General features: G+C 34.7%; 1 protein-coding gene across 4 annotated transcripts in view; it reads left to right on the top strand.

The window, feature by feature from the left end:
• Window positions 1–26989, top strand: part of LOC145670272 (fat-like cadherin-related tumor suppressor homolog) — a 614703-nt gene that overhangs the window by 181683 nt on the left and 406031 nt on the right. The window contains exons 3-4 of one of the 4 annotated variants that reach the window (XM_081738699.1): window positions 2593–2634; window positions 5217–5401. The exons of 2 other annotated variants lie outside the window; for them this stretch is intronic. In XM_081738699.1, the coding sequence (XP_081594825.1) occupies window positions 2593–2634; window positions 5217–5386 (212 nt within the window). In that variant the 3' untranslated portion in view covers window positions 5387–5401. Of the gene's footprint in view, window positions 1–2592; window positions 2635–5216; window positions 5402–26989 lie in introns of those variants that run through there. One more of the 4 variants, XM_081738702.1, reaches the window with a different exon arrangement.

Genomic DNA, 26989 nt, shown 5'->3' on the forward strand with positions numbered 1-26989 from the left:
TCGTTTCCGTTAGAAAAATCTAAAGAATACGAATACAATAATAATTCGAGAATACCATCCCGCCATTCTATTGGTATATGACATTTGTAGAAACATCTTTAGAAACTTCACCATGGCATCACCTTTCTTGAATGTGATAGTCACCTTACCCAAACCAAATAATTCTACATTTTGTATGATCTTTATCATAATTCGATTTCTTTTAAAACTAGATAAGGTTATTATGTATTAGATTAAGAATTTAGCGAAATAACTTTGTATTGTGAGCAGCTCACACGAGTTTCTCAATAAATAACTCTTGGAGAGCCTTTCATAATGGGAGTGGACATCTACCTACATTGGGTGTTCCGTCGTTCGTTACTTGTGGCTCGCCTTAAACAGTTTGTCTTCATTAGGATCTAATGACTCGTCCAAGTAACTCGTACAAACTCGAAAGAGGCGTCTCATCAGATACTGTTCAACCTGACTGTTTGCGTAAATGAAGAAGAATTTCCTGCAGCTTGGCCTAGAGATTTAACAAGGCTCACACCTCTTTAACCATTCTTCCAGTGGGTCGCCTTCCTCCATTCGTTTTCATTTCTCTTTGTCTCTTGTGCATTTGTTCTTTGATTGGAAAAACGTCTTTTGGAAACAGATTTCTGGCCTTCAATAAGAGAAAACTTCGGTTCCAGAACAAACTGTGACGTGAAGGAAAATTATCGATAAAATATGAGCTTCACAGGATATAATTCATAATTCACTTGACATTGATTTTACCTTTGGAACTTTGGAATTATTAAATTAAACACACGTGCTATGTGCTGTGTTAAAAAGAATATCAATAATAATGATAATAATAATAATAATAATAATAATAATAATAATAATAATAATAATAATATAAAGAGATTGTTAGTGTCGATTTCTGTGATAATTATAGTGTACTATTAAAATTCAGTGAATAAAGCCATTTTACTTTTTCATACTGTAGTATACTTCTAAAATGAAATTTGATGTTCATTAATATCATTGATTAGGACAGGATGATGCATAGGAATGTTGGAATAATTTGTGGAATGATTACATGAGATAAAACGGAAATTATCGCGTTAAATTATGACATTTTACTTAACAAGGGAAGAGAAACAAAATTGAAAATCAAATAAATATTTTGTAGGAGCAACAAGTAGCACTATTACCGCACTATTTACTATTTAAATTATATTGTAAACTCTCTCAAAAATTCGGATCTCGGAACGTTTTTCTTTCAATAATTTAGTTTTATTTCTTAGTATATCCAACAAAATACAACTTCAATGCCTTCTTGCTTTTCCCTCCCTACCTTCTGCTCTATACTAAGTTCCATCTGGTATTTTTGCGTAAAGAATGTTGAATTTGTCAGTATATGTCAGTACAGTATGGCAAATTGTACCCTTCGATATGGTAGACATAGACCCCTATCCAAATTTGTACAGACTTTATCCACATAAGTCTTAGTTATTGGAATTTACCCTTTCGAGTGAAAATGGACACGATCTCAGCGAAATGAAATCCAAATTTTGTGGAATAATTAAGTTGTTTGAAAGCAACACAATATATTTCAAACAAATTTAGATAATACACATTATTTGTCCACCACGCAGCTTGTACGGTGTAATCAGGTTCGAGTGAGTTAACACGATATTACATCATCAAATAAGTGAAGTTATCCACAAAATATAGAAATAGACGAAGAGCTAGTTAAATTTTAAATACCATTCTGTAGTTTTTATCTGTACTACGTAGACATTGTCTACAATTTTTATTCATTAATATTCAATTACGGTTGTCAGTTCCTCCATTGAATTTGTTGTTGGAATATCTTTAATTGTCTTTATATATAATTGGAAGATTAAAATCACGAATATTCGAATGGATAGATGTCTGTGCTCCGTTAATTAACGAGAAATATATGAATTGGATCATAAGATTGCCTAAGTCAAACATACACACACTTGCGCTCGCTTGGCCTGTGTAAGAGCATTTATAATTATTAAACGTTTAACATAGTAGTAAATATGTAAACAGAATGTAATAAGATAATATATATATATATATATATATATATATATATATATATATATATATATATATATATATATATTCAGATATCATGTAGAGAAATAGTGTTGAACATTGCTTCGGGTAAGTTTTCGGTTTTATATCTGACAAAAGGCAGCTTCTAAAGAGGTTTTTGTGCAAACACTTCGTTAACTTTACATCATATATATTTAATTGAACGTAAATTGTATTACCTATGTTGATTGTTCATTGAAAACGTCACGGAATATTCAGATAAATTGTAATTTAATCCAAATTAAATTCAGAAAATACATAGTGGTGACTGTACGTGTGTAAACGCTGAATAATAGTTGCCTATTGTTCATACTCTTTAATTACTGTTAATTTTGTATTTCTGTTTGAGTATATCGTTTATCGTAATTACAGCTTTGTGCAGTTTTCTCTGGAATTAATGATGCTTATTATTATTATTATTATTATTATTATTATTATTATTATTATTATTATTATTATTATTATTATTATTATTATTATTATTATTATTCTTTCTAGGTATGTGCTCCTGCTACGTTATTTCTGTGTTGTCTAGACTGAGTGAGTACTCTCTTTACTTTTCCGTCATTAGTTCTTGCCTATCGTACGTTTACTGGCTGGCATTTATATTAAAAGGAAGAAACAGCTTAAGCTGCTTTAGTAAATTATATGAAGTTAGAAATCTATGACAAGACTGGTTAGCGTCTATCAAATTATGGTTTTGTTTTCTATGTAAAAATATCCTTTCATAAGTGTAACAAACAAGATTCGAACGTGAATTTGTAAATTTCAGTTACCGTATTTATTCGTGTGTTACTGTAAAAGTGCGAAGGCTGATAAATCGTAGAATTTACCGGTATGTACTAACATTTACCGTTGTGGAGCGGTAAAAGCTCGAAATATCTTATGAAATGTATGAATTTCGAGATCCTACTAATGGATGTTGGCAAATATAGGGATTTATCGGTGCGAGCTGGTAAAATAGCTTTGATTTACTTTAATTTAAATACTTATATTATTAGCCTATTTTTTATTTTCGTTGATTTTAAGTATTTAAAAGCGTGAATTATAAAAAACAAAATGTTGCCTAACCAATTACAATATTCTAAAGTATAAGATTTTCATTTCTCTTTGTCTCTTGTGCATTTGTTCTTTGATTGGAAAAACGTCTTTTGGAAACAGATTTCTGGCCTTCAATAAGAGAAAACTTCGGTTCCAGAACAAACTGTGACGTGAAGGAAAATTATCGATAAAATATGAGCTTCACAGGATATAATTCATAATTCACTTGACATTGATTTTACCTTTGGAACTTTGGAATTATTAAATTAAACACACGTGCTATGTGCTGTGTTAAAAAGAATATCAATAATAATGATAATAATAATAATAATAATAATAATAATAATAATAATAATAATAATAATAATAATAATAATAATAATATAAAGAGATTGTTAGTGTCGATTTCTGTGATAATTATAGTGTACTATTAAAATTCAGTGAATAAAGCCATTTTACTTTTTCATACTGTAGTATACTTCTAAAATGAAATTTGATGTTCATTAATATCATTGATTAGGACAGGATGATGCATAGGAATGTTGGAATAATTTGTGGAATGATTACATGAGATAAAACGGAAATTATCGCGTTAAATTATGACATTTTACTTAACAAGGGAAGAGAAACAAAATTGAAAATCAAATAAATATTTTGTAGGAGCAACAAGTAGCACTATTACCGCACTATTTACTATTTAAATTATATTGTAAACTCTCTCAAAAATTCGGATCTCGGAACGTTTTTCTTTCAATAATTTAGTTTTATTTCTTAGTATATCCAACAAAATACAACTTCAATGCCTTCTTGCTTTTCCCTCCCTACCTTCTGCTCTATACTAAGTTCCATCTGGTATTTTTGCGTAAAGAATGTTGAATTTGTCAGTATATGTCAGTACAGTATGGCAAATTGTACCCTTCGATATGGTAGACATAGACCCCTATCCAAATTTGTACAGACTTTATCCACATAAGTCTTAGTTATTGGAATTTACCCTTTCGAGTGAAAATGGACACGATCTCAGCGAAATGAAATCCAAATTTTGTGGAATAATTAAGTTGTTTGAAAGCAACACAATATATTTCAAACAAATTTAGATAATACACATTATTTGTCCACCACGCAGCTTGTACGGTGTAATCAGGTTCGAGTGAGTTAACACGATATTACATCATCAAATAAGTGAAGTTATCCACAAAATATAGAAATAGACGAAGAGCTAGTTAAATTTTAAATACCATTCTGTAGTTTTTATCTGTACTACGTAGACATTGTCTACAATTTTTATTCATTAATATTCAATTACGGTTGTCAGTTCCTCCATTGAATTTGTTGTTGGAATATCTTTAATTGTCTTTATATATAATTGGAAGATTAAAATCACGAATATTCGAATGGATAGATGTCTGTGCTCCGTTAATTAACGAGAAATATATGAATTGGATCATAAGATTGCCTAAGTCAAACATACACACACTTGCGCTCGCTTGGCCTGTGTAAGAGCATTTATAATTATTAAACGTTTAACATAGTAGTAAATATGTAAACAGAATGTAATAAGATAATATATATATATATATATATATATATATATATATATATATATATATATATATATATATATATTCAGATATCATGTAGAGAAATAGTGTTGAACATTGCTTCGGGTAAGTTTTCGGTTTTATATCTGACAAAAGGCAGCTTCTAAAGAGGTTTTTGTGCAAACACTTCGTTAACTTTACATCATATATATTTAATTGAACGTAAATTGTATTACCTATGTTGATTGTTCATTGAAAACGTCACGGAATATTCAGATAAATTGTAATTTAATCCAAATTAAATTCAGAAAATACATAGTGGTGACTGTACGTGTGTAAACGCTGAATAATAGTTGCCTATTGTTCATACTCTTTAATTACTGTTAATTTTGTATTTCTGTTTGAGTATATCGTTTATCGTAATTACAGCTTTGTGCAGTTTTCTCTGGAATTAATGATGCTTATTATTATTATTATTATTATTATTATTATTATTATTATTATTATTATTATTATTATTATTATTATTATTCTTTCTAGGTATGTGCTCCTGCTACGTTATTTCTGTGTTGTCTAGACTGAGTGAGTACTCTCTTTACTTTTCCGTCATTAGTTCTTGCCTATCGTACGTTTACTGGCTGGCATTTATATTAAAAGGAAGAAACAGCTTAAGCTGCTTTAGTAAATTATATGAAGTTAGAAATCTATGACAAGACTGGTTAGCGTCTATCAAATTATGGTTTTGTTTTCTATGTAAAAATATCCTTTCATAAGTGTAACAAACAAGATTCGAACGTGAATTTGTAAATTTCAGTTACCGTATTTATTCGTGTGTTACTGTAAAAGTGCGAAGGCTGATAAATCGTAGAATTTACCGGTATGTACTAACATTTACCGTTGTGGAGCGGTAAAAGCTCGAAATATCTTATGAAATGTATGAATTTCGAGATCCTACTAATGGATGTTGGCAAATATAGGGATTTATCGGTGCGAGCTGGTAAAATAGCTTTGATTTACTTTAATTTAAATACTTATATTATTAGCCTATTTTTTATTTTCGTTGATTTTAAGTATTTAAAAGCGTGAATTATAAAAAACAAAATGTTGCCTAACCAATTACAATATTCTAAAGTATAATGAAATTACCTTTGCATTGTTGTATTCCAGTTTAATAAACACTGGGCCATGTTTTTTTTAAAGCCTAAAATGTTATAATTCGCTGTATTTTATAGTACCGTATCGCTTACCTAAGTTTACGAAGTCCGGAGATAAAGAGCAACAGACAATATGAATAATAATTTCTGCTAATTTTATTTGTTTTGGTAGTATCGAAATGTTACTTGTAGCAACAAAGTTGACTGTTACGGCATTTAGAACTGCACAACTTCTTGAAATATGATTTTACAAAGTTGTTTTTGTAAAACTGTTTTTAAACTCTCAGCCTCTGAAACGAACGATAGTTTGCTATCCACTTCCCGTAAACTAATTTTGTGCCGAGTTGATAAAATTCATCATCTTGAGTGTTTATAAAACTATAGCAGAACTTTATGCCAGAATGTATTCCTCTAACGGATTTTTTGGTTCTCTAACGAAGCATGCTGAATTAAAACGCTTATTCAGGTTCTTAATATAGATATTAATAGTGTCGGTTCCTTTACTATTAACAATCTTGCAATTTCATTACCCCATAAAATCAGATCTTTAGCAGCAGGTTTTGAAAATGAAAGAGAGAGAATGTGAATTAAATCCATTTGAATTCATATTTTTTGTATCTGTACCTTTTGTTCGTTGCCCCGCGTAGCGTAGGCACTAACCCTCTCGCCTCCGGTGCGAGCAGTCCCAGGTTCGATTTCTGGTGGGGACACTTGATCGAAAAACTGTAAAAAAAAAAAAAAAACTTTTTCAGACCAGCCATCTTGAATGAGGTTTCCTCATTCACACCAGGCAAATGGTGGGGTGGTACCTAACTTATAGATTCCAGGAGGCTCCTTCCTTCCTTCTCCTATCCTTTCGTCCTTTACTTTTCCCGGGTGTGCTTGCCAAGGGACATCATCCCTCATACGTGACGGGTTAAATGGCCATAGATGCCGAAAACCCGGAAATTTACATCCTAAATCCAGTACCTTTCGTTTGTATTTGTGTATAAGCGCGAGCTCCAAATTACCAGCAACATATTGTAAAAACAAATTTGTATGATTTTCATATAATTTCGATGTATTATTACAGGAAACTAACATTCGTGATTAGTAGTTATTATTATTATTATTATTATTATTATTATTATTATTATTATTATACGAAGAAATAAGAATTAAGTAGGACTGTTTTATTATTTAGCTTTTTTCATATATGTGTGTGTATGTGGAGGTGGGGGAGGTGTAGTTCATGAGAGTGGAAAATTTCCACTCATTCCGTATCACATTATAATATGAGCGTTGTGCTTATGTGCAGAGATGGAGAATGAGGGAGATGGGAAAAGTTGATGAAAAATGGTGCTTTCCATTTCCTGGGCTTAGTGCGGAGAATTCTGCAAAGCGAGCATACTGGTGGGTTATGTATTTTCTTTTCACAATGCTTCGCTGTCAGCGGCTCCATTCCAGTGGTGAAGTTACTCTCCTAATTTTAAGCCTTCAACTGAGAGGAGTAACGGGACGCACACACACATACACATGTTAATAGATAATGCGAGCGAGTGAGTGAGTGAGTCAGTCAGTGAGAGAGAGAGAAGCGTGTTGCTCTTAGCGCCATCCAGTGGAACATGAATGAAATGTCTCGTGTCACACGATATACACTTTTTTCTTTTTTTAAATCATGCGGCAGGTCTACCTTGTATATCCACCCGACACACCCAAACATACGTACATGCATTTGTTTGTTGTGCGGTTATGTCTGCTAGACACGAATGCTGATGGTACGTTATGCAGAACATGTGCATTTAACTATTTTCTTTTTTCGTTTATAGCATAACGATTGGCAGGAATAAGGAATTACTGGATGCTATTTTCTTTGATTTAGGCGTTGTTATTAGACCATTCAGCTCTGAAGTTGCTTTAGAGATCCACCTTTTGACGATGGAATGCATATGTAATTGTTAAGGCTCTTCGCTATGCTCATCCTTGGTTTTTGTGAATTTTAGTGAATAAGTTACGTCAGTATACATCAAAATCTAAAAAGCAAGCCAAATAGTGTCTGCAAAATGCTAGTATATGAACTAATAATTGTTTTCAAAGATGGTTTCGTACAGTATGAATTTGGGTGACCAACACTTATAACAACATTGAGCGTGAGCAAACCATTTTTCTAATATCCATACAAACTTCATCATTCAAAATTAGGAAGAGTGTTTAATGCTTTTAGTCTAACAAGGGAACATCTTATATTGATAATAGCATTGCCCAATCAAACAATGCGCAATCGATAGAGGAGTGAAGAAAAGTGAGAAATCCAAAGTTTTACGGGCCGACACCCAGAAACACAGGAGATACTGAGGATAGAAAGGTCCAGAATCATGTGAAGATAGCAATGCAAAAGATACACTGACACAGAAGGAACTTCAAAATAATTAATCAAAATAACATTTACATAACAGTATAGTAAGCAAACATTGTACCCACAGACATGTTCAAGAACATCTTACGTAATGTAGTGTTGCCAACTGAGCACAAATTATAACATCTAGAAAATCTAATTATGAGTGGAACTATACCTGTGACGTCTTGATGTACAGTGTTGCCAACGTTTGAGGATAGGCCTATATGAATTCCAATCTGAACCTTGGATGCAGAAGAGTACATACAGTACACGATTCGAACTAGTTAAACCAGAATATGAGACCACGAACAAGAATATAATCATTGAAGTACGAAATAAGGAACGAAGCAAAGTGTCGAAGTAGTTTTGCCCAAGTGGAAAATCAGAATAGTATCAAACACAACACCCAAAACTGAAATGATGCGTGCACTTGGATTGGCAATTGATTAGCAGGCTCATTTTCTTGATGCACGTAATATTGTATCACCTCACACATTATTGGTAGTCAGTTTTGCAGTGTTGCTGTTGATAAAGCGCTCCGCAGTATGTTGGTCCCTATGAGGAGAGGGTCGCTTGAGAACTTCATTTTTTGCTCAGTTGGCAACGCTGCATTACATAAGATTCTATTGAGCATGTCTGTGAGTACAATGTTTGCTTACTATACTGTTGTGTAAATGTCATTTTGATAAATTATTTTGAAGTTCATTCTGTGTCAGTGTATCTTTTGCATTGCTATCTTCACATGATTCTAGATTCTTTCCTCTGTATCTTCTGTGTTTCTGAGTGTCGGGTCGGCCCGTAAAACTTTGGATTTCTCACTATTCTTCACTCCTCTATTGATTGCGCATTGTTTGATTGGGCAATGCTACTATCAATATAAGATGTTCCATTGTGAGTCCCATTTCTTCATTTTACCGCACCATATACGTATATTCAAAGGAGACCGTAGTCTTGTGGTTAGTATTTGGACTCGTATCCGACGGTGGTCCCAGGTTCGATTCCCGATCAGTACTTCCAATTTTTGGCGTCTACTCAGCGTCGTGAGGCAAATCTGGGAGTCACGTGAATAAAAGACGTGACGACTACTAGATCTAGAAAGCTCCTGTTAAGAGACAGGAAGACTCAGAGCGCCTACCACGTGACAGGGAGGTTCAGAGCGCCTCGGCTGGACGTCGTTAACAGATGGCGTTGGAGCGGATCGTGTACACAAAGGGCTATTACGTCAAGTAGTTTGGTTTGGTTATGTACGTATATTCACTTTTTTAGTGCATTTTGTAAATTAATTTCTCGAATCCAGAGAACCTAAACTAAAATTTTCGATAAATAGAAATAGTGATGATAAAGGAATTCTTAATTTGGGTTGTTTAGCTAACATGCGTTTGGCGGGAATTTCATTTTCTCTCCTGATATATGCGTTTTAGCGTATAAATATTCATTTCATCTTTTGATATTTTGTTTAGTATTTTTTTCACCCCAAAACATTAGCGTTTTTTCAGCTTTTGATTAAAATATAAAAGTAACTAAAATTGTGAATGAATTTTAATATATAGGGCAACACAGAATAACGGGAATTTTTGATATGCATATTGACAGCCGTGAACAGGCGGCAGCACTGCAGAACAGTGATCTTGAGCAAGTAAACACTTTGCCATTCTAGTAACAATAGCTCATTAAGAGCCTGACATACTAAAAAATAATACAAAATTTACTATTTTTTTCTTGCTTGTTTATTCATAAGTGAAAGGAGATGATGAAATGCAAGTTACCACGTTCATAGATAATGTTATTCTACGACAGAAAATAAGAACCAGAAGAACTTTCAGTGTTGCCATTCATAGAAATTACAGTGTTGCCAAAATAACAATGCCCCTAAAATCTAAGTTAAGACAGCGACTAGAGGAACGATCTCAACTGCATTTGGTTACGTATCATGTGGTTTTGGTTTCCTGTGAATTACTTTTTAAATAACATTATTACTTAGTTTTAATAACTGTATATTAAAACTATTTTGTATATTACAAACTAACTACAACTATGATTTAAAAAGTAGTTCAAAGGAAACCAAAAAAGCATGATATGTAACCAAATGCAATTGAGTTCGATCCTCTAGTCGCTATCTTAATTTAGATTTTAGGGGCGTTGTTATTCTGGCAACACTGTAATTTCTATGGATGGCAACACTGAACGTTCTTCAGGTTCATATTTTCAGTTGTAGAATAACATTATCTATGGTTGTGGTAAGTTGCATTTCTTATCTCCTTTCACTTATGAAAAACAAGCAAAAGAAAAACGGTAAATTTTGTATTAGTTTTAGTAAGGCCGGTTCTTAATGTTGTGCGCCAGGGGGAGTATTTGCAGAATTCTTCATTTAGTTTTGAAATTTCATCCATACAAGGTGCAGATAGTGCAACAACTGAAGGAATACGATTATCAGTTGCGTTTAGAATTTTGTCAACAAATGATTACAAACATAAACAATGATAATGCATTTCTAAGTAAGTTGTGGATGTCAGACGAGGCTCATGAGGACGACATCTAAAGGACGTTATTTTTAAGAAATGATAAATTCCATGAATGTTTGTTAAATGGCAATGTTTACGTACTATGAATAAAATGTTTTTCTTCTATCACTCGTCTTTTTATTGGATTGTTAAAAAATTCTCGTTTTTGGTGTCGTCGTGGCCGAAAAGTAGGTATACACCCCTGCATTGATGAAGTATAACATTCTAGCTTATAGGTTTACTTGCTTCGGCTGTTCCGAGCTTAAGATATAAGTAAAAAGATATTAACAACAAATAATAAAGAAACTAAGTCTACCTGATAAATAACAATAAAAAATTATATAAAAAGCAATTAGTTGATCAGTACGGGACTGTATACCTACTTTTGGGCCACCCTGGAGACCTATATATAGCCTATATATTTCAAAAGCAAACTTCACTAACAGTTGCTGGTGTCTTGGTTTACATTATCTAGTGTTACCCCTGAGGCTGAATGGAGAACTGAATAGAAGTATCAGAAGGAAAAAAATGATGCAAATGAAGAAGGAGCCAAAGGAGATTGGAAATGAAATCGTTCGGTTTAACGTCCCACGTTATGCGCATTAGGCTGAGAGAGATGGATTATTACGGAAAGTGAATGATGATGGAAGAACTAGTGGAATGAGAATGTGGAAGGAAACGGAGTATCCGAGAAAACCCACGGACATGACGTATGTCAACAAATTTATTTTGAAAGGAATCGAGCCAAGGCCTGCACGAACCAGAGGCAATCACTCTGCCACTGACGCACTGTGCTATAAGGAATTAGCGTTATACACGGAGATATTTTACACTAAAATTACAAATCGCTGAGCAGAGCATCGTTTATTTATAAAATAATAAATGTATGACAGTTTCGCGAACTAACAGAACATATTAGCATCATCAGACACTGTCTATTTATCACTTATAAATAGAATATGTGGGCTGTAGATGTGTTGCTGGCATAATTATAGTATTGGATATACACTCATTGCTGGCTTTCACATCCAAATAATTTACAAATTTTTAAAGGGTAGGCAGTAAGGTTTTGATTTTTTATTTTTTTTGCGCTGAATGGAGAGGGGAAAATACTGCAAAGTGATACCGAAAAGAAATATTATGTCAGGAACATTCATTTCCTCATTTACATTCCTTTAATATATTTTTAAATGCTGTTTGCTACGAAAACATAATATTTGAAAGTAATTCGCTATGTATGATGTGTGTTTGCCTTTGAGGAGCGTGTATAACCGTGTGTACGTACAGTATTTTGCTTTGTCAGTTGGCTCTTTGAATTTTAGTTAACAAAACAGTTTGTTGGTCAGTGTCGCTTTAACAAACGCTCAAGGTTGAACAGGTAATGGTTTTACAGTCGAATGAACTTAGGCGTTAAGGTCACATTGGAGAGAGAGAGATGCAACATGGAAGAGAGGCAGTTCTCATTTGGAGAGAACCGAACCGTATTTTCATCACAGAAGCCCACCTGTTTACGCCCCATGTGGATTGAAGTGACTATCATTATGTTGCATTTTCAGACCTCATTTTCTGCTTTTGGACAGTAATGGAGGCAAAAGACGAGGAAGCTGTACACAAACGACGTATGCGTAATAAGGCAGGTGGGTCACATTTGTTCGGTACCTGCCATGCACTAACATGCGAACTTCCACATTTTTTTAATGTATTATTTTTCTACAAGCTTTTTTTTTTTTTTTCATTTATGCTTATCTGCATCAGTAAGCATGAAACTCTTGCCTTGTTTTATTAATGGTTGGCTGCTCATAACCATAACGACGTGAGAATAATGAAACAACAATTAGTTCCTAAGTAGGCTATTCAGATGTGTGGAGTTACCGAGTGCAAGTAATATATTTAAAAAACAGTCGAACGCACATGCACAAATGAATTTCATGTATTAAAATTCCTTAATGTGTAGAATTCAATATGCCTCATAAACATTTACGTATGATATTTACGTACAGAGAAGTTTCTTTTCCTGCTGGAGACGAGAAATGTTTCTTTAAATTTGAGATGATACAAAAATTTGAAGAGTCTCGTAGGCAAAATCAATTCGCCCAGGCCTAAAATCTCGAAACACTGTTTTTATTTTTACATAATTCATAGTGTAAAAACTGTAAATTGATAAACTGAGTACATAGACGCAGTGAAGGGCATATGTCAGTGTTTAAAGATATGCAATTCATTGCAGAGTATATTGTATTATTATTATTATTATTATTTTTAAGTATTCTGCCTTCTGGCAGTTCTTGGGACTAGTGAGACCTATTTATTTAGGTTTGTGCCTGTAAATGTTTCTTTCACGCTTCTCGGTCTTCAGCTTCCTCTTTTAATCCCAATATTTTCTTCTATTTTTCAAATCATTGATCAGTTATATTCTTCCCATTTCTCGCTTTCCTTCCACCTTTCCGTCTATGGCGACATGTCTTCGCAAGATATGTCCAATCCAATTGGCCTTCCTACGAAGGATGCTAGCTAAAAGCGTCCTCTCTTATCCGTTTTAAAATATTTTCGTTTGTTTATCTTATGCATCTTCCTACAGTACTCCATGTATAGCATTTGACCAACTTTTTCCTTAGTCCAATATTAACTCTGCTAGTTAAGAGTGATATTTTCTTGTTGAATGCTTCTTTGGCTATGGCAATTCTCGGCCTTATCTCTTTGGTGCGTGAACCGTGATTTGTCAAAATACTTCTCAAATACTTGAAATTATCGACCTCTTTAAGTTCGCTTTGTTCTACGTTAACCTGTAAGGGCGCGTTTTCACAGGATACTCCCATAACTTTTGATTTTTCGATGTTAATTTCCATTCCATAGTTTTTCAGTGTCAACTCTTTTGTCAGTCATCTCCTAAATACAACCCCGTATTTATATATTGTGCGGGCCTGTGCTGTAAATAATTAGCCGCCCCTTCCCCCGAAAAGACCTATATTAGAGTTCACAGTTTTTGGGGTCGCTGAGATAAATAGTGACAGTTTTAATCCAATTCAACTTCAAGGTCGTACTCCACTCCCCAGGGAGGGATCGAGATTTTAAAAGTAATCAAAAGCAACAGATAGTAGTGTTGAATTCATAGTTTAGGAGGTCGCTGAGTTTAATGGTAGGTATGTTTTCACTGTGTTCAAGTTCATCCTTACCCTTTGGGGTGGAGGTGGGAGAGAATGACTTCTCAAAAAGAATCAGATAAGCTAGTTAATTAGTAACTACTGTAATTAGAGCGAATTAAGCACAAGAACATATTTTCTTGCGCTTGTGCGGGACTCTGCGGGTTACTAGTTTTAAATATTACTTTATTGTGATTTTTTTAAAAAAAAAAATCCAAAATTTTGCCACGTTCTAAATTCTACCGTCCTGTGCTGGAGCACAGAATAGTACTTACCTAAATACGTGCCTGCCTCTATATACGTGACTATAAAACGGAGATTTTTCTCCGAAATTCGTAATTCGAAAAGTACGGGGTCGGCTTACGTTCGCAGATTAAGCTTTAGTAGTTAAGATCAATGTTTTTTCGTTGTGTAATAACTTATGCCCCAACGAATATACAGGGTGTTAATGAACTATACCAACAAACTGTAAGAGGTGATTTCTTATATCAAAATAAGAGAAAAAGTTCATATGGACCTATGGCGGAAAGTGCATAGTTTCAGAGCAAAGGCTGTCCAAACTCGCGAAAAAGCTAAATTTCAACAGGTCCTATCTCGAATTCCAGAAACTGTGAATAGTGCTCTTTTCAGCCAAAGGAAGTTACGCATACGCAACCCAAACATGCATATTTCATTAATTTTCAGTGGGTGTACAGAGTATTAAATACAGTGTGAAATTCCCAGACATGCCATCAACCGAATTTTGAGATATGTCCTGACTTTATGATCGGTCCAAAGCAGGCAAATGATAAGCCTTGATAGCAATGAACACAGAATCCTTTGGCGGGATGTCGGAAGTGTTAAGAATCGTCAGCAGCACGGTTTCTCGTGCTCCGAAAAACGCATGCTGTAATGTTTTCTTTCACACTTATAAGTGAAGAAAACGTCAAATATACCGTGGCTAAATACATCGCATCACACATTATTCTGAGCACAAAAAATCATGGAACTGCCGGTTCCTAACACTTCCGACTTCCCTCCGAAGCATTAGATGCCCATTGTTGTCAAAGCTTATCTTCTGCCTACTTTGGACCCTCCATGAAATCATGGTATAACTGAAAACTATATTGAGAGGATATCTGAGCATTATACCCTGTAGGTAATAACCTTTATACCTATTGAAAATTGACGAAATATGCACTTCTGGATTGTGTATGCGTGACTTCCTTTACGCGGATAAGGACCACCATCCACAGTTTCTGGAATTCGAAATAGGGCCTGTTTAAATTTGGCTTTTTCGCGATTTTGGACAGCCCTAGCTCTGAAACTATGAACTTTTCGCCATAGGTCCATATGAACTTTTTCTCTTATTTTGATGTGAGAAATGACCTCTTACAGTTTATCGGTGTACATTAACTCTCTCTCTCTCTCTCTCTCTCTCTCTCTCTCTCTCTCTCTTCTCTCTCCATATTTTACTTGTATTCGTTTAAATGTTATATCACATCCTTCTTGGACCTCTTGTGACACAGACGGGTTCTGATTGCCTATCTTCTGGATGAAATTAAGAAAAGAGTCAGGGTACAAATTTTGTACATAAATTTTACAAGCTAAGAGGAGAAAACATTATTTCTTGTCTCGTCTCTCAGGCAACATTAGTAGTTTTAAGTAGGCGAATCCAACGTAAAATCCCATGTATTTTCAGACATTGTTGAAAAAAAAAAAGTTATAGCTAATAAGCCCAAAGTCGAAACAAGACTCTCACGACCTAGTAATAGAACGCGAACGTGTGCTAGGGTTCAATTCCCACTTACGAATTTTTGAAAATGTATTTTGCGTTGCTCGAAATACAAAGATACGTACAATTAAAAAAAAAAAAAAAAGTATTGAAGCTCAAATCGAAGCATACAAAATAATACTGTACAAATAATTCAGATTCTTAGTAAAATGTCAATCTGAGATTCATAAATGTCTGTGTAATGTTATTCCACGATTTGGAGATTGTAAATTAATTCCGAATTTGTTTGTCCACCACAAAACCCAATTGACGGAGCTGGGTTATTGCTATTTTCAGGAAAGGTTCAATTTCGTCTGTAATCAAACTTTGAATATGACTGAAAATAGATAAAGGGTCATTTGAGGAGTCTGATTTTAGTCGTTCAGTAGTTTACTTACCTTAGGAGAAGTGGAATGTAACGAGGCTCCTTTCTATTATTTTTATAATTTGTAATAAACATTGGAGGTATTTTTGTTGCCTTTTCACAAGTGTAAAGAGGAAATAATGGACTTTGTCACTCCCAAGACTGTGCCCAATACATGTGCCCTTAATCTATATAAATGAATAAACTCACTGTCAGATCTTCAAATTCGTGTAATCTAGAAGGTTCAAATTTTGAGCAAATGTTCCCCATTAAACCTTAGGCTGTAGATAAGACAAAATTTTGAGAAATGAGATCTTTAAGGAAAACAAAGGTTGTCTTGAAAGTTTTCTTTCGCTGTTCATTTGATCTGCGAAACTGTTAGGCATAGAAACATGAAATTTTACGCAAATGTTGTCAATGAATCTAGGCTAAGGTAAGACAGAGCTTTGACAAAAAGATCCAAAGTAACATGGTGAAATGAAATAAGTCGGTAGAATTGTTTTATACATCTCCAGGCACTGCAAAATGTCTGTGAATTCGCCAGTCCTACATAAAAAAAAGAAAGAAAGAAAGGAAAATAAAACGTGAAGCTCAAGGGAAACTGGTAATCTCTCTCTCTCAGGTACTATTTATGACCACAAATATTGTCTACCCATGAAACCATAACTGGTCAAATTACGAGGTAATTAAACAATAGCCTAAGGGCATTTATTATTTTGTTCTGTAGCACTTCTTAAATATTGTAACACTGTAAAACCCGAATTTTAGTATTTATCTTTCATTTTTCACTGTTTGGAATTATTTTGTGTCATTATTTTGAAATAGTGACCCATATACATCCTTAAAATTTCAATCGTGGTTCTTATTCAAATGTGCTTTTCTTGGTTTTTCGGGATGCCTTTGTTCATCATTCAATTATCACTGACTCAATTGAATGTTTCTTGATTATCGATTTGTGGAATACGTGTATGTGTTCGTCGACTTTATAATAATCCAGGCTATGTTTCTATTAGCTGTAAATCATAAAGGTGCTTCCAGACATCTATTCTTTTCCAGTGGATGAAATGAGAAGTTTTGTGTAATTATTACAGCCGTTATTGCTTTCTTTGTTAATGTTCCAGAAAGTTGTCGTAAGTCTTTATCTCAGTAATATTTGTTCAAAATGTGTAAAAGGTAAGTATGATAAGATACCTGTACAAATAATGTAAAGGATAACTGCTTTTAGTTTCGTCCGTGCAAATACGTGGAAGAGGACAAGAAGGAGACTTGGGTTTTTGTCTTCAAAATCATAATAGCAGGAATACTCCTATAGTATTTTGATCGTCATTAATTTTGCGAAACAAGGAAGATACTGTCGCTTTAGTATTAATTGTCGTGGTTAATCATTTTTTTTAAAGCACGTGGATAATGTCACTTTGTTTGTGCCAATAAATTATTGAACCACTTCATTGTCTAACGTATAAATTTGTAGCGATAATGTGAACAATGGTTGTTATCAGACATAGTATGATCGTCAGTATAGTAGATCATGTTCGTGTTCTGTATATTAGTACATGAAGTGACTACTTTGTCAGATTCATCCTTCATGGAATCATGTCCAAGAACATGATTTATGCATTCTTAGGGAAAATGTCTTTTTACTTATTATTTTTAAAAAATATTTGTTACTACAGAATTCCAAGTAACGTAGGAAAAATCCTACGTTGGGCGTAGTGAACGAACGGTTAAAGTTCTCACTTCGCTGTCAGAAGGCCTAGAGTTCGCATCTTGCATGTGCCGTTCTTTTCTCCAGAGCATTTGCTCAATCCTAACAGGGAAATACTCGTATAGTGTTGTATGTGTCTCTAGATTGCGTGTAATTTATTGCTGATTTGGCAGGTATAGATTATAATATCTTTAGCCCATTGTTACTATAATGGAAATTGTATAAATTTAAACCTCAACTCTATCTTAGCATTTTCTACTTTGGGATTGCGTATATACTAAGTGTGTATATACTAGGTTTACTTTTACTTGTATATGAAAATCTGTCAAGAGTTACGCAGATATTGGAATTACAACAGAGGCAATCCAGAATGGAAGGAAATTCAGGAGCCAAATTGATAACTTCCAACAGTTTAGACAGAAGTCGCTAAAAAGTGGAACCAAACGGATAATATCCGGAAGACAGAAGAAGATAAAAGTAGGAAACGTAAAAAGTTCTGTGAATAGAAGAAAATTTTAGCCAGAAAATTTTAACTTAAATGTGGTTCTCAGCTGGCCGAAATAAGAAGAAAGAAAAGAAAATATTAACAGCGGTTCACGAGCTACAGTAAATGATCCAACCATTGAAGAAAATTGTGACAGAAATTCATGTATATCTACCATTTAACAGTTCTAGGTGCCGAATTTTGGACGCGAGAAATCCCATACAGTTAATTCGGCAATAGTCAAAAAATTAGAGCACGATCCAACTTACAAGTGCAAGAGGCAAGTATTTTAAAATTGAGCTATCCAGAACCAAAAAGCAGACTAAAGAAGAGACATAACCTTTATTTAGAGTATATGTTCTTAAATTTCTTGATATTTGCGTAGTCACTTAGTTAAAGTTGCTGATTCTTCTTTTATGCATGTCATTATTGTTGTCAGCGTTAGAATGAATCCAAAGTTTGTTAGTGACTGCGTGGAAGCCATGATTTATTTCGTCTCAGTTATTTAAATAAGTTGCTAGTATACAGTACATAGATGTACAGTAACTAATGTAAGATATTGCATATTAATCTAAGAATATCATATCTAGTGGTAGTTATACAGGCAAGCTTGTCTTTACTGGGTTGGCATGTTTGTATTAGTAGCTGAGTGTATCTGTCAGTTACCTTTCACAGAAGAGGAAGTACAGATGAAAAAAATGCGGCATAAGTAATCCTTTTTATTTCCGATTGAAAATCATGACATAATTGTACCACATGGGTTTTCTAGTTTGATGAAACTTACACCCGAAAATGATGGCCAGAATGTGATGTAGCATTGTCTTGGGTGCTCCGTACATATTTTATAAGATAACTTTATCACTAACTTGTGGTTGACTGATATAAGGCTATTTATATTTGAGATAATTAATCAAAGGGTACTACGGTAGTAAAGTAGTAATAAGTTACTCCAAAAATTCCATTCTTACGTTTGGATGAAGTGTAGAGTAAAACAATGAATAGAGGAGAGAAAGGTCGACCACAGGGAGCATCTGTCACGCGAAAATGGGAAAGAAATTAGGTGGAAGATGCAAATTAAAAGCATTCCATTCTCTCACTTTCTTTGTGCTACGGATTTGCAGGCGTAGAAAAATTTATTGTTCCACGAGTTGCATCCTGAATCAAATAGGATATCAAGAGGAAGTTCTCACATAATTCTCTGCAGAAGACCTGGAAGTTCAGGTGGAGACAGGGAAATCTTCTCTTTATATTTTGTCATTTTTTTCTTCTTCAAAGAAGTTCGTCCCACAGAGACAGAAGAAAATGTATCTATGATTCATAGAACCGCTGGCGGAAAGGAAATAACATTATCATTGCCCTTTGAGGATAGCCATAAAACATAAGCTGAAACTCCTGACCGAAGATGAAATCGCATTGTCGACTTCATACTCGAGAGAGTGGCGTTGGTCTTATCTCCTAAATAGTACGTTCCTATTACCTTTTCTTTTGCTCTCTTTTTTTTGAACTCCCTTGTTGTCCCCAACACATGCAATGTAACACTTATCGAAGTGTCATTGGCGCATTCCTCATTTTACGTTTCCAAGCGATAAAGCAACATCCGTATTTTTGCTTCCCCCTCTATTTTTCTTCGTCGAAAAATATTGTATTCGAACTTGTTTATATTGCTTGTGGGTGAATGAATAGCAGAAGGGGAGAAAGAAGATAACATGATTTTTTATTCAGTTTTGAAGCTCTTCCAGTCCTGCTCCCTCACCGTCTTTTTTCTAAGTTTTTTAAAGGAATGATTCAGTACTTTATAAAAATAGCAGATAAACACTTTTTAAAAATAAACTTTTATTAACCCTTGGTGTGTCTATCGCAACCGAATTTTCTAATCACTTTCTAAGACATTTTCGTCTATACTTCTCGTTACTCAAACGATTTGAAACTTACCAGGGTAATGCACTCTTAAGAACGGAGTAAATAATTTCCGAGCTTTAAAATGTCTGGATACCACTATGTAAATAATAATGTTCGAATTAAAAGTTGTAGGCTAACGGAAGGAAGATCAGTTACTCTTAAACTAATTTTATTTTCTGGTGACATAAGTTTAGCATTCCTTTTTGAGTACAGAGTCTATATGGGACATGGACCTACAGTGGAATCCGTACCATAGTAATGCGTCTAGTTCTTTTCCATAGGAAATCGAACTCAGGATCACATGCACAAAATGCTCACGACATAGCCATTAAATCTACAGGAAGAATTGACAAATAACTAGTGTTCTGCCAGGGAATATTTCAGAAATACTTTGATCTGAAGATATTCCTAATGAGACAGAGAGGGGATGGGGAATGTCCATGCAGATGAATCAGTGACAATTTCTCACAGTTACCACATCTCATTCCTTAATTTGAAGCCTGTAAATGTTGCGAAACTTAAAATTGTATACCTCGTATTAAAAACAGAAGAAAAATTCGTGACAAATTTTCGTCGCCTTGGATGAAGTTTCTTGATTTCAGTTCTTGGGATTTTACGTTTATTATTATTATTATTATTATTATTATTATTATTATTATTATTATTATTATTATTATTATTATTATTATTATTATTATTATTATTAGCAGAAGGCATTTTTGAACAACTATGAACAGTTCTTACATTAGAAGTCATTTGCTAGTAAACAGGGTGCTCCTATTTTAGTTCACTCAAACCAAGATTCAGTGAACTAAATTAGAATTTCTGATAATAATAACAAAACTAGTATTTAGCACATAGCTCTAATGCTTTGCTTGGATAAGGTTCCAGTGTATTCAAATACCTCGGTAAATTGTGGATCCGTGTCTAATAAACCAATGCAATTAAATTTGGGTTCCGAACTTCGAATAAGCAAGTAGTAATAATATTGAAATTCTTTCTTTTTTGTTTCAAATTTACTTAAACGTAAAATATAAAAACATAATTCAATATGAACTTTATTATTTTCTATTTGAACAGAGACCTTGGATCGATACGTTCGGTCATATGTTAAGCGCAAGGAACAGACGAATGTAATTTGAAGACAGGTAACTATTTCTTACGACGAGGATAATATACAATGGAGTTTTTGAAAATATATATATATATAATGTGTGTGTGTATGTGTATGTTTTAACTTGCTCTTTCAAAAATTGAACCGTATCTTCGGTACCAGAGACCACATATTCACGACCCACGAGGCACCCCTCACCTTACTGTAAATTAATTGTACTTTCTCACGTTGCCAACGACTAAAATTAAAATTTACAAGTGAAGATTGCAGTGAAATGGAATTTTCGAAGAGTTATCTGTACGTCACTTCAACAACTATTGGCACCATAGAATAAAACTTCAAAAATCACGACAATCCTGAAGTGAAGCGAAGTTTGATCAGCATAGGTTTAGGCACTGAGCCATCGCAAGTGTGGCGAAGTTTATTGTTAATTATGCACATCTGATTTGAGATTCTGATCCCGAAATTAAAAGTAAGTTTAAAAGTTTGTTAAACTTGTGTATCCTGGGAAAAACAGTAAAAGTGACAATGAGAATGAACACATTAACACCTATTATAAAACCTACTGTTTAGTTTAGTTCCTGGTAGCAGTATCCTATATTGCGTTATGTAAAAATGATACAGCATGTTGCAGCATATCACGAAACTTTTAAACATTCGTGAGCGCAATATGACTTTGGTATCTATATTCATTACAGTTGAATTTTGAAATTTAAAGCTGTTCATACACAAGGAAGCACACGAGCTTATCTTCTATTTATTATTAGTCCGGGACTCCTTTCATAAAGTTATCTACAAGCATAAAAGTAGACTTCGTTTTCAATATTCTGTTTTTTATTCCGGTGGTACGAAATATCTGTTTTGCATTATTTGATATGGCTCACATTCTTTATTACACATTCACTTGCTTTTGTGGGACATGAGGGATGGTGTATTATCCTCATTTCCTACATGAAATGGCGTAATTCACTTTCATTTGCATTCTAGTCGGAAACTACATGCATGCAATCCATTTGCCAGCCTATTTGAGACTTAATGAAAAACGCAGAAGTGTTCGTGGGTCTAAGGAGGGGGTGTTGCGCTCCAAGAGGTGAGTAATAAAGGAAAAACAGTAGGAGACAACAGATCTTCCTTCCCTGTCTTTAGATTTCCTAATACTACCATGTCACTCCCCTAACATTCTTTTACCAGAGTTTCCTGCCATTAATCTCTAATCCACGCTCTTATTTAATATGGAAATTGCGTGAAGAAAGTTAAAAATTGAAGTAATTGATAATGAAAGGATTGCATAGGGACAATTTCATTGCAGTTATTTTGCGTGTTGCAGAGAATGTAAGAATGTTCTTTTGAAAACAATTTTTAAATGCTGTTTGTATAAATATGAAATTAAAACTTCTATATTCGTAACTGTGAAGACATTAAGTTCTATTGTTACTTCCTGTTTTTGTTTTAAATGTGACTTATTTTTATTAAATCCAACACTTGAATCTTAATAAATATGAAATTACGTGTGTGTGTATGTATGTGTCATAAGATTTTTGCATAGCTATCAAATTTTGTACATAGGTAGATCTTGACCAGACCTAATCGCATATGCAGCCATTAAATATATATATATTCGACACGATAAGATTTAGGGAGGATGTCAAACTTCATAGTACGTATATATATACACAGTGAACCATAATGTATGTGAGGGTGAGGTAGGCAGCCCACACTACTCTACTGTGTTACAGGTTGCGTGGCCAGAGAATTCATAGAGGTAGTGCGAAAGGCATATACGAGGGCTGATCAGCGAAGACTGAGACAGATTATTGTACCGCAGTTTCCTTCGTTGCTGAATGCCGGCACATTTGATAGTTGAAAGAGCTTTGTTTCATGTATACTCTCACTAGGTGGCAGCATCGTCGTATCGGTAAGTTTGGAGTAATCCGCTGTGTTTTTGATACTGCTTCCATTTCGCCTCACAGAATGCTGTGTGTATATGTATATACACAATGTCTATATGTCTTCGTTGATCAGCCCTCGTATATACAGTGAACCATAATGTCTGTGCGATAGGCAGCCCACACTACTCTACTGAGTTGCAGGTTTCGTATACTGATAGTTCTAGGATCAGTGCCAAAAGCGTTGGCTCGTTATATATTTCACGCATATCTTTACTTCCAAGACTTTTCCTTAAACATTACTCTTTCCGTGCGAAGAACAGGCACTTTTGTTAGTATAAATATAGACCTACGTTTTCTCATTTAGCAAATTTGAATTTATATTTTAAGAGGTACAAACAAGGAGTACTATGGATATATATATATGCACTTAATGTTAGAGTAATTCTGATATCCGTGACGCTCAGTAGTATTGAACACTCGTTCTGCCATTTAGTCTAATATTTACGTTATGTGAGATAATTAGTTACAAAATGTCAAAGGAAATTCGTTGCAGAAGTGAAATGAAGTAGAATTTCTTCTCGCTATTTGTGCTATCTATGCTAAAGACGTAAGATTACTTTTAAATGATTACCAATGATGTAATGATAGCATTTTTGGTAGTATACTCGTAACCGTTTTCTAAAATATAGTGTGTCCCGCCTTTGTATACGCTCGTTCTTCATAAATTTAAGGTGTACGCCGTATACTCCCGGAATGCGCCCCATTACATCCCTGGTGGTTACTCCATTTATTTCTAAGGTCTATACTTTTTTTTTTTTTTGTGCTCATGTTTTGATTTAATTTCGAGTGCAACGGTTTTTCGTGGCCATATTTTTAACAACTAAATGTGGTAGAGGAATGTATACCTAAACCCTATTTTTATCTTAATATTATATTTCTTGATGTAATATTGTAGTATTTTGGCGAACATTCATGCTGTCTGCTATAAATTGGTTTTCTCTCTCTCTCGATATATATATACGTATATGATATTCATATGCTGTTTGGGGCCACACAAAAGCTTGTGATTGATAATACTCTGGGCTCGACACGAAGGAGACTTGTTTGTAATTGGCCATATAAGGTTCCTTGGCCCTGCTTTTGGCTCAACCCCAGACGAATTTAGGTTGAGCCTCTGTCACTTCCGATCGGGGAACACCCTGGCCCTGAACACTGGCTCGCGGTCAAGCAGAGAAAGAGAGAGAGCGTTTTGAATAAGTGCCAGAACTTGTCCTCCATCCATTGCTTCCTGAAACATTTGTTCCTCGCTTTTGCTGTCGTTAAACATCGAAACTGTTGCAAAGAACTATTTTTTAATTGCTTTATACTAGCTTGGACGTCCGTAGGAATTAACTGTTTATGTCTGGGATTTCCCAAAGGGTCTCGTCCATCTCCTAACAACGAGCGTGATGCATTGCACCAGAAATGGTATTTGAAACGATTACTTTTTCTAAAAGGATAAAAGATGAAAGAGATTCCCTCGATATACAGTGTCTGATTTGTGATTAGCAATTACTATTAAAACAAACTGAAACTTTAAAAAAAAAAAAAAAAATTGGACTATAGAAGTCTTATTTATTTTTTGTTCGTGTTTAGCCTATAATAATAATAATAATATGACCGAAATTATTGAATATTCGTAGTAAAACTAGACAGACAAATGGGAGAATAGAGAAAAAGGCATAAAGGGGAACTTCACAATATGTAGACATCACCGAGTATTTTGCAAGTAATTAAACTGGTAACCATAATTGTTGCATCTTCCTACCAGTTGAGTATAGCAGTTAATTTCCAGTAAAACCATGCTGGAGACATTTTTGCAGAAACGTAAAAGAACACAACAATTTGTGTGATATGTGTAAAAGTATCCATTGTCACAGACAAGTAACTATCGGTATATTCTAGTAATTCACGAACCGAAATGAGAGCAATCTCATATCACTCGAAATGAGAAGGATTTGGCAATAAGCGGAAGTTTTTCGATAAACCTTGTTTCGTCAGAAGTTTTTTTAGTTTTACGTCCCACGGTTATGCCGGTTAGACTAAAGGAGACGGTGATAATGAAAAATGAATGAAATGGTGGAATGAAGAAAGTGGGAGGAAACAGGAGAACCCCGAAGAAACCCACGTACACCACAAAGTTCACTTCGTCAGAAGTTCCAGTAAATTATGTGAGGATTTCGTTCATGGCTTAAGGCAGCAGCAGAAAACACAACGCGAGGAAACAAAACTTAGGCAAATGTTTTAACCCGCTCCTGGCCACAGTTAACAATTTCAATTACACTCGCGGGCCTCGACGCTATACTATAGTATTAAAACGGTTTTTAATCTGATTTTCTTGCAAAGTTCCTAACTTCTGAAGAGAGTACGGACTTCAGCAATGGCCCGGTGCTAATGCACTGTGGGCTTGATAAAGTGAGCTGAATATAGCTCGAGACGTAATATAAGTGTGTGAAATATATGTACATAATAGGTGCATATGATATTGGTTGGAAAGCTGATAGGAAATAGACTTCCGGATATATTGAAATAATACACTGTTCACTATTAAAAATTTAACACTAAGAAGGAGACATTAGAGGAAGTCCAAATTTTCAAAATATGTAGAACATGGAAGCAAGGGCGCCGATTTCTCTGTAAATGGGGAGGGGGGGCATTCAGATGCACAAAGCATATATGAGGATTTTAAAACAAATTGCATTCCAATTATGCCAAATATTGTAAATTTACAAATGCAGTAAGGTTGCCCACATGAGCTTTGGGGGGGATTGGGATCGGTGCCCTTGTATGGAAGGATAAACAATTAGCACGACACTACTGTGAAGCAACAGAGGCGCCGGGTACGCTGTTTGGTGACATCAAGCAGAAGTCGATCAGAAAGTCACAGTTCAGTGTGGATAAGGATTGGTGTCGTGTGTGTGTGTGTGCATACAATCAAAAAATGCCTCTTTGTCGAAGGCGACAGGTGTATCTCGAGTATGATTCATCCTTCCGCGACATTAGTGTCCGTATTGAACGGAATGAGGCCACAGTGCAGCCCATATGGACTCAATGGCTTCACGAAGGTCTTACGCAGCAACGCATCGGATCCCAACGACCACACCATATGACGGGCCTCGAGGCCAGTCGATCTGTGCGTATCGCTCCGACGGATCGGACAGTCACATCCCGCACACTACCGGGACCGGGTTGGACAGAGCTCAGTGACTTCACGAACAGTTTACGTCACTTTGCAGAGCAAGACATATTTGCACGGCGCTCGTTACTGAGGCTCTCGCTGACTGTACAGCACAGCTATGAGAAACTCCATGTCGCTAACGTCGCCCATGGAGTGTCGAATGGGAGGACATCCTTTTATATATATAAAACTATTTGCGTTATGTTTTAGAAATAAAGTACATAGCATCTTAAAATATGCCGTCAGGTTCATAAATTTAGAGGGAAAGCTTTACTGTAAACTGTTACTTTTTAAAAATATTTTGTAGATTATTTACACACTAGCAGCGTTCACCCCGCTTCGCTGCGGTCACCCCGGAACGCAATAAACTTTGTTACTTAGATAATTTTTACTTTTTCGCTTTCAAGTGATATGATAAAAACCATAGAAGATTGCAGTAAATGTTAACATTATATCGCCTGTCATTTATGTTAACCCGCCCCGCTTCGCTGCGGTCACCCCCGAACGCAATAAACTTTGTTACTTAGATAATTTTTACTTTTTCGCTTTCAAGTGATATGATAAAAACCATTATAACGCCTGTCATTTATGTTAACCCGCCGAGTGACACGGTCATGCGGGTTGCATATACATACGTTTATTTTTATACCTATGATGAACTAACAAAGGATTTGTACGTAATGGACACCTGAATGGTCAATTATCTCAAGACACTG

This window comes from Thermobia domestica, chromosome 14 (genome assembly GCF_964235325.1).
Source record: "Thermobia domestica chromosome 14, izTheDome1.hap1.1, whole genome shotgun sequence".
Lineage (NCBI taxonomy): Eukaryota > Metazoa > Arthropoda > Insecta > Zygentoma > Lepismatidae > Thermobia > Thermobia domestica.